The 10000-nt window shown below is 47.5% G+C and overlaps 1 protein-coding gene across 1 annotated transcript in view; it reads right to left on the bottom strand.

The window, feature by feature from the left end:
- met (MET proto-oncogene, receptor tyrosine kinase) overlaps positions 1-10000 on the bottom strand; it is a gene marked incomplete at both ends in the record, with an annotated part of 119052 nt that overhangs the window by 80639 nt on the left and 28413 nt on the right. The window contains 1 exon segment of the mRNA XM_079502385.1: positions 3031-3234. Within this exon segment, the coding sequence (XP_079358511.1) occupies positions 3031-3234 (204 nt within the window).

Genomic DNA, 10000 nt, shown 5'->3' with positions numbered 1-10000 from the left:
TGTGTGTTCAGACTTCACAAAACGTTCTCCCACGTAGCACAGACTTCAGTTCCTTTCACTTGTCCTCCTCCCTCCTTCATGGCTCGTTTCTTTCCCGTACTTTAAGGTCCTGAAGCTTAATTGTCTCCACCAGGCCGAAGGCATGGGGAGAGAGTATGTTTTGCACTCCGTCCGTGTGTGTGTGTGTGTGTGTGTCCGTCCTTCCGTCCGTCTGTGTACAGCTAATCTCCGGCACCGTTAACCCGGTCGATGCCAAACTTTGCACACACACTCCCTGGAGGCCAACGATGAACCTCTGCCCCACATTTTCCAGAACAGCCTGTTATAGCGCCACCATGAGGCAGCTTTTCACATTTTTTACCTAAAACTGCACCGATCTGCGTGAAACGTTGCATGCACACTCCCTAGAGGCCAAGGACAAACCTTTGACCTGCATTTTCCGCATCTGCCTTTTATAGCGCCACCAGGAGGCCGACTTTTGTAAAACACATATTTTGATATTACTCCTCCAGATTCTGTCCAAAAATCTCACAAATCGTTACACAGTATCTCTATGGTCATGTGCTCAAGTCGGATCTGTCCGATATTTCATATTCCATCCTAATTGGCTATAATTGGCTTTCACAGTTGCAAGATTGTCGCAAGATTGCCCTGTTTTGAACAAAAGCCTCAAATCATGAACGCAGCGTGCAATTTACGTGAAATCTTTCACACATTTTCTTACTAGGCTGAGGAATATATCCCACCCTTTTCACATTGGCCTGTTATAGCGCCACCAACAGGTTGATTTTTGCAAAACACATTTTTGGAACAAAATGCCTCAAATCATCCAATTGCCATCAAAGGCGTATGAAGAAATGGCACCCTTTTCACATTGACCTATTATAGCGCCACCAGGAGGCCACAACCTGACCTGCCCTGGTGGAGACCTGTGCCCCGAGGGGCACTTTTTCTAGTTTTCTTTTGTTGCTGTCCTTGTCACACACGTGTGCGCACGCACGCACGCACGCACGCACTGACGCACGCACGCACGCACGCACGCACTGACGCACTGACGCACGCACGCACGCCTCGTATGCACTACTCTCTATCGTTAAGATAAACATATTTCTTTACATTTCGTATTCTGAATTCTCTCTCTCTCTCTCTCTCTCTCTCTGTCTCTCATCCAAAGAAGCCCTGCACATCCACCCATTCCTCTGTATCAGGACAGCTAGATATCCCTTCCAGGCCCTCGTCGTCGTCCGTCGCGCAGAGAGACAATTACCTCCCAAATTCAACCACAACTACAAAAAAAAAACAAGGAAGGCAAGGAAAAAAAAGGAAAAAAAGGAAAACGCAGGGCAACAGCTGCAGGGGCTCGGCCTGCAGCGAAACGCTGTGTGAGAGAACGTGTCATCGATGCCCGCCGCTCACCATTAACCGTGCCGTTGGGCTCGTAAGCCCCTTCGACCCACCGTGCTCCCAGCCCCCCCCCCCCCCCCCCCCAAACACACAACCCCTTCCGTGCAGCTGTCGACCCCTTTTTCCATGTGCTGCTTGTCTCTTCTTATTGTATTTCGAAAAAAACAAGCCGGGGAGAAGCTGAAGTTTTTAATTCACTTGAATTCAGAGGGAATAATGCATGCTTAACTGCGTTCTCTCTTCTCTCTTGTGGTCTGAGATGAACCCCGACCGACCGTGTCCTGGAAGGACATGACATAGCTTCGCTAAAGCTTCCATTCCCACAATAGACAGCCCCCGAAAGCCTGAAATAGCATTCAATATTTACGATGAAAATCCAAAGAGAAATGCTTGTTCTAGGAAAAGGGGCCCGCGGCGGGGAAGAGGCCCTCCTCCTACCACCACCACCACCACCGCTGCCCCACCTTGACTAAAAGCAATCTCCAGGACCATAATCCTCCTCTCTGATGAAAACGCCAGCTGTGTTGGACCATTATCGGGTGGCTTTAAGGTGCATATTATGTACCAACATACGGCGGGGAAAGGTCGGAGCCCATAGACGGCCGCGTACATTGATAGGCAAAACCAAGCCTGTTTACCCAGACAGCAGAGCGGAACACTGTGGGTTCTGGGCTGAGCTGGGGGGGGTTCAAAGGTGGGAGATTGTGCAAACATGCACAGCCCCTACAGCCCCCCACCTGTCCCTCCCTCCCCCCATGCCAGGGAGCACCTGTGACCGAGCCTTCTCGTATCTTGCGGAATGGCATTTCCACCGCACGGCTCACCTACCGACATCCTGCACCCATTTCCATACGCAGCGAGCGAGGGAGACCGCGGTGGGCCGCGAGCATGGGTTGGAGGGGGGCCGTCTGTTCACGCCTAACTGAGGATATTTTCCCATGCAAATGAAGGTGCCTCATGGGTTCCTGTCAGCCTTTTTTAAGGAAAAAGGCTGTTTACCACAAACATGTTGTGAGAGCAGCCTCTGACAAGTTCTGTTAAGAAATTTCTGCTAAGGAGGATTGTATTTGGTTATGTTTATTTGTTGAACTCCGACAAGCAGCAATTAAGAGATGATTCTTTCTAAGGAACATTTGCTACGGACTACCGTATGTTCAATTATTTGTATTATCTGATCTCAATCAATCAATCAATCAATCAATCAACCAACCAACCAACCAACCAACCAACCAACCAACCAACCAACCAACCTACCTACTAAGCAACCCAATCACTAAAAGAAAAATCACACCTGTGTGAAGGGAGGTGTGTTCTTATCATCATCATCATCATACATCATCATTCATCATCACATTCCAGCCAATCACAATTAGCGTCCTCACTTTTTATCTTCAAGTCCAATCCGGTTAATCATTTGTGGTGTCCTCAATTTTCTGTCCTCACTTTTTATCCTCAATACGTACATTGCTCAGCCAATCAAGTCATCGCTATGGGGTGCTCAGCCAATCAAATCATCGCTATGACATACTATACACACAGACACACAGCAGAGGAGGGAGGGGCTAGCTAGCGTCCTCACATGAGGTGAGGGGGTGTCCACTGTGGCTGCCACGTGACGTCACTGACCTGAATGTGTCGTCCGTCGGCGGTGCCCAGGTAGGCCACGGTGCGTCCGTGCACCGGGGCCACGCTGATGGAGGTGACCAGGGTGTTGCTCAGCTCCTTGTGCCAGTACTCCAGCCTCTGGACGAACTGGGTCACCTCCAGGCGGTACTCGCCCTCCTTCCCTTCGCGCGTGCCCTCGTGCAGGCCGCAGTCGTCCGAGGAACTCTGTGTGTGGAGAGAGCAGACAAGAGTGGAGAGATGAGGAACTCTGTTGTGGAGAGAGCAGACACGAGTAGATAGATGAGGAACTCTGTGTGGAGAGAGCAGACATGAGTAGAGAGATGAGGAACTCTGTGTGGAGAGAGCAGACATGAGTAGAGAGATGAGGAACTATGTGTGGAGAGAGCAGACATGAGTAGAGAGATGAGGAACTCTGTGTGGAGAGAGCAGACATGAGTAGAGAGATGAGGAACTCTGTGTGGAGAAAGCAGACAGAGTAGATAGATGAGGAACTCTGTGTGGAGAGAGCAGACATGAGTAGAGAGATGAGGAACTCTGTGTGGAGAGAGCAGACAAGAGTAGAGATGAGGAACTCTGTGTGGAGAGAGCAGACAAGAGTGGAGAGATGAGGAACTCTGTGTGGAGAGAGCAGACATAGAGTAGATAGATGAGGAACTCTGTGTGGAGAGAGCAGACAAGAGTAGAGAGATGAGGAACTCTGTGTGGAGAGAGCAGACAGAGTAGATATATGAGGAACTCTGTGTGGAGAGAGCAGACAGAGTAGATAGATGAGGAACTATGTGTGGAGAGAGCAGACATAGAGAGATGAGGAACGTTTGCTCGCAAACTTAATTCAACTGTATTCAATGCTTTCACATTGCGATCCGTATCCGAGTACACTTTAAACCCGAGACTACCTCCGCATGTGGTCCCGGGAACGGTTGGGTGATCCACTCCCGGGAACGGTATACGCAGCATTCACACTAACCACAACATCCGGTCCAAGTGCCCGAATGCGCACCCGGAAACCATATAGTGTGAATCTGCCCTTAAGAATAACAAAACAGAAGGAACATGATACAGATAGCTAGCTAGCTAATGTATTAGGCTATACTACAGGAGATGATGTGGCTACATATTCCATATTATTCGTTTGTCAGAATGGCAGAGACCGAAACCAGACGAGGTACGATATAATAATAATAATAATAATGAATTGCATTTTTATAGCGCTTTTCCAAGTGCTCAAAGCGCTTTACAATGGTTCATTCATTCATACATTGGGAGGTGAAGCGGCGAACAGTCGACGCCAGCGTCCTCACTTCCCACATTCACACACCAACGGTGGCAAAGCTCACACCGACCGACTCATTGGAGGCAATGTAGGGTTCAGTGTCTTGCTCAAGGACACTTCGACATGTAGACAGGAGGAGCCCAGGATTCGAACCTCCGACCCACGGATCATCGGACGACCTGCTCTATACCTCCTGAGCCACAGCCGCCCTCCCCCACAAGATATCACACGGGTCTGTCCTCTTTCATATCTAAAGTCCCCTGAGAGCAGCGCTAAGAGGCTGCTCCTAATGGAGGGGCTCAGCGAGCGTGGTCTGGTCCGTACAGGCAAGCACGCATTGGAATGGACAGCTTCGCAGACAGCAGGAATCCATGGGAACCAGTGAGGAGGATAACACTACATTGGCAGTGCTTTGAGTTACACAAACCCACCCCTTCCACTTTTGTCCTTAGCCCGTTTAGACCTGAGAACGATTCTACAAATGTCTTCTAAATCCTGACAGTTTTCTTGAAAAAAACCCATGTTTCTATGTCAGTCGTTCTCAAACATTTTCATGTAAAGGACCCCCAGAATTATATGCATTTGGCCGCCGAAACCCCGTCTGAAAATATGTCGTTCCAGGGACCCTCCTCCCATGCAGAAGCAAAGATTTGAGTTACAAATGTTCGCTCTGAAAGAATATATATTCAAAGATTTGTGCCACATTTCCACGATTTAAAAAAAATAGCAGACCTACAAGCTCATAGCGCGCCACTCGGTGGCGCGCTATGAGCTTGTAGATCTGCTATTTTTCAATAGCTAAATTACACCAAAAGGGGTTACTTCCCGCCCAAAACGGGCTAATATAATTGAAGTCACGTCAAGTCAAATCAAACATTTATACATGCAGAGTATGTTTCATATCACTGTCGTTCGGCGGGGAGGGAGGGAGGGAGAGAGGGAGGGAGGGAGGGAGGGAGGGAGGGAGTATGACCCACTGTTTTCTCTATTGGATTTGCCCCCTCCGTCCTCCTACCCCCCTCTCTCTTGTTTGGTTTTAGTTTTAGAATCATGGTTTCTTTCGCTTTCTACACCGTAACTAGTGTAATTATGAGACTGCTTGGCTTGCACAGGTTGTTGTGTCTGGGGCGCATGGAGCGTACAGTGAAGTCTGAAACTCTAGAATCTAGACCAAGCTGTGCTGCTCATGATCAGACCTTTGAGATCAACAGTATACACGCACGCACGCACGCACGCACGCACGCACGCACGCACGCACGCACGCACGCACGCACGCACGCACAGTGGTGGACGAAGTACTCAACCTCTGTCTGACTTTAGTCCAAGTATACTCCTGGTCAAGTGTTACTCAACTACTACAAGTGTGCTTGAGTTAAAACCCAATTAGGCCTGACGTCGAAATACATAAATAAAAAGTATTCTGGAAGAATATATATTCAAAGTTTTGTGCCACATTTTCACGATTTTTCAAAAATAGCAGACCTACAAGCTCAAGTGACAAGTGTGTCACAGTGCAACATGTTCTGAGTTTGTAGATTTTTATGTTGTTTCTAGAAAGTGGTTTCTAGAAATTAAGTGGAGTCAAAAGTTCAATATGTGTCTTTGAAATGTAGTGGAGTGAGTGAAAAACTGTACTCAAGAAAATGTACTTTTTTTACTGTCCCCCACTACAAGCACAAATGCATGCACACACATGTGTGCATGCACGCATGCATACACACACACACACACACACACACACACACACACACACACACACGCATGCACGCATGCATGCACACACACACACACACGCACGCACGCACGCACACACACACAGCTCCTACCCAGCTTTGACCCCTACTCTGTTTCAGTGGTGTGTATTTAGTCACGGCCTGCTGTTCCAGCCTCGGGTTTCATTAATTATTGATGACCCAGCGGGCGCTGGGGGGGCTCTTTGAGCCCTTAAGGTCCTTGACCCCTACGCTTGACCAGGACCAAGATCACTGATGTTTTCCTAACTCTAATGGCTGCTGACCTCGCCTTTACGTACATGCAGCCCGAGAGATGGAGTGAGTCTCTAGTATATACAGTGCCGATTCTGATGAACAAGGCGGACAGATCTGAGTCAGAATCGGCTTTATTGTCACACATCACGGCCCCACAGGTTTACAGAAAAGTACGGAGGTGGGTGAAGTTCGTCTTTGTGCATCGTTCCCATCGTATCGTTATTTTCCATATACGAAAGAAAGGGAAGAAGAAGAGATCAGATTCTAAAAATGTCTTATACATCCTGACAGTTTTCTGAAAAATCTATGTTTCTATGTCGGTCGTTCTTCGATTTTTCAAAAATAGCAGACCTACAAGCTCGTAGAGCGCCACTCGGTGGCGCGCTACGAGCTTGTAGATCTGCTATTTTTCAATAGCTAAAGCATAACATAATGCTAACGCCAAAAGGGGTTCCCGCGCAAAATGGGTTTTAAAGGAGATCAAACAAGAAAAACAAAATTCAAAAAAACAAAACACAACATTGACATATTTACACGGTATACCTGAGATAAGACATAAAAGGTGCGTGAGCATGGCGGCAGATGTGAACTGTGCTACGATGTAGGCCTACTTATCAACATTAGTTCAGGTGCCAGGAAGAAAAAAACTGAACACGTCGTTTTGTGTTGTGCATGGGATTATGTGCAAAATGGTGTAATGGTGTCACATGTCTTTAACCAATTTTGACCTGAGATCAGATTCTAAAAATGTCTTCTACATCCTGACAGTTTTCGGAAAAATCTATGTTTCTATGTCAGTCGTTCTTCGATTTTTCAAAAATAGCAGACCTACAAGCTCGTAGCGCGCCACTCGGTGGCGCGCTATGAGCTTGTAGATCTGCTATTTTTCAATAGCTAAAGCATAACATAATGCTAACACCAAAAGGGGTTCCCACCCAAGATTAAGATTATTGTGGCCTGGTTCATTTGAGGATAAATGTCAATATTCATAAAAAAAAATTATACAGCATGTCAACTTGGTATTATGGGTATTATTTTGATAAGCATCTGTTCATTGCTGCAGGAAAAGGAATTTCGTTTTTTTCGCTGTACCAAATATTGGAAGAGAGGAAGTGTGTGTATGGTCTTCGTTTTCATATCCCGTATTGTTCCGATCGACGTCGACCTGCAAACACTTCCCTGCTGGGTGTGAGTTTCATTATTTAATTCCAAAACAGCCCATCTTTCTGCCATCACCTAAAAAAAAGCCTTAAGAACGGCTCCGGGTATCGCGTTTGTGATCCGAGTCCAACTCGCTTGCATCGTTTTCAGCGCTCGGGCAGTAAGGCGAGCTTTGAAGTTGACATTGAAGAACAATGGAGGAGTAATAAATCAGATGAGAGGGTTGACTTTTTTTTTTGGGTCCAGTATCGTTACAGAACACAAACCAACCAACAGGACTGCACAAAAGGGAGGAGAGCCAGGGGGACACCTGGCCAGTTGACAATTATTAGCGCCACTTCAAAGCTCACACGTTCTGCTTTGCAGCTCGCTTAGATTAGATTGCTCCAAGGCTGAGTGACAGTGGCTATCGATAGAGAGAGAGAGAGAGAGAGAGAGAGAGAGAGAGAGAGAGAGAGACAGAGAGACACCGGCGCGCTGTTAACCCAAGGCAAACACCAGAGATCTGGAACCCCAGTGAAAGTTGAGAGTTTTAGACGCCAAGTGCACAGCTGTAACGTGGTACAGCCAGCTCATGTGTCACTCCTGAACCTATTTGCTCCGGACGTTTCAGAGTTGGAAAAGTATAGGTGTCTCTCTCTCTGTGTGCGTGCGTGCGTCCGTGCGTGCGTGCGTGCGTGCGTGCGTGCGTGCGTGCGTGCGTGCGTGCGTGCGTGCGTGCGTGCGTGCGTGCGTGCGTGTGAGAGAGAGAGAGAGAGAGAGTGAGAGAGAGATAGTGAGTTTGCATGGCGAGGGGGCTTGAGGGAAGTATTGGTGCAAATCGGATAATGAACAAGAGCTTCTGTCTGAGGTGTATTTGGACCTGGATCAAAAATGTAAAAGTGTATATGATTAGAGAGAAGAAGAGATAAGATGTGAGGGAGCGAGAGAGAGAGCTGGAGGGGGCCGAAAGAGTGCACCCCGTCCTGCAAATGATGGACAGGTGGTCTTTGATGTGTGCTGTCATACTATCATCGTGCGTGCGTGCGTGCGTGCGTGCGTGCGTGCGTGCGTGCGTGCCTGCGTGCGTGCGTGCGTGCGTGCCTGCGTGCGTGCGTGCCTGCGTGCGTGCCTGCGTGCGTGCGTGCGTGCGTGCGTGCGTGCGTGCGTGCCTGCGTGCGTGCCTGCGTGCGTGCGTGTACACGTTTCACTCTCTGCCTGTGTCTACGTCTACATTGTCTACTCCTGTCCAGGATCCGTGCAGCCAAATGAGATCCATCATAACTCCCTCATGTCTGCACGCTCGGCTCAGCCAAGCACATATGAAAACCATGGGAATCTGCCAAACGCCTGGGCCCCTCTCACAGCTCCGAGAGAGATAGAGACGTCATCGCCATGCACAAGACACTGCACAGATTACGTCCACGACGCAGCTAAAAAAAAAACACACGACGGCGTGGCTGATAATTATTTTTAGAGAAAACAATCAGGGTTTTTCAAGGGGTGCGTGTTTGTATTGTAAAGACTTGGAGATGGCCGATTGGACGCGGAGAGAGAGACGAGGACTCGAGTGGGGCATTCCTCGGTGCTCCGGCAAAGGTATTTCTGAGGATCAAGGGAACGAAATTGGACGGTCGAAAGGGCTGTTTTGACAGGCTTCGTTTGAAGCCCCGCCGCTTATTATCCTTGGCTTTCCCTTGGCAAGGAGTCAGAGGACGTCACACACTTGCCACGGAGGCAAGCTCTCCACTCAGGACAGATTGTTAAAGCATGGCTAAAGCAAGGAATTCTTCATTTCCAGTTATATTAGCCGACGCTCTTCCCCTGTGTGACTTGCAACAAGTGCAACCATATAGAATGACACTCCAGTTCCTCCATCAAAATAAAACACCCAATGTTCCAACATCCAATCAGGGGCAACGTATTTAACCCATTTTGGGCGGGAACCCCTTTTGGTGTTTTAAAGCATTATGTTATACTTTAGCTGTTGAAAAATAGCAGATCTACAAGCTCAAACAAGCGCAAACTTGTAGGTCTGCTATTTTTTTTTAAATCGTGAAAATGTGCCTCAAAAAATCTTTGAATATATTGTTACAGAGTGAACATTTTAACTCAAATCTTTGCTTCTGGAAGGTCCCTGGAACAACATATTTTCAGATAGGGGTTGGCAGCCAATTATTATGATATTGGGGGTCCTTGAAATGAAATAGTTTGAGCACCACTGACATAGAAACATAGGGTTTTTCAGAAAAACTGTCATGTTTTAGAAGACATTTTGTAGAATCGATCTTAGATCTAATTGGGTTAATTCAGACACATCGAATCTCTAATAACAACTTTAAATCCATAATCCCTTTCTAAAAAAAAAAAAAAAAAAAAAAATCAGTCGAAGTTCACTCTTACGTTTTATAAGGTAAACAATCCGTGTTTCTTCTTTTTTGGAAGATTTATGGTCGTCGGCCAAGTGTTCCTGATGTTCTACATCTCTCCCAGCACCTTTTTTTAAAAAGAAAATCAATGTGTTTTTCTGCCGTAAAAGAGACGCCGCGGGGCGGATAGGTGAGACACC

Source organism: Electrona antarctica (assembly GCF_951216825.1).
Source record: "Electrona antarctica genome assembly, chromosome: 5".
Taxonomy (NCBI): Eukaryota; Metazoa; Chordata; class Actinopteri; order Myctophiformes; family Myctophidae; genus Electrona; species Electrona antarctica.
The sequence above is the reverse complement of the archived record's forward strand: the minus strand, read 5'-3'. Positions and strand labels throughout refer to the sequence as shown.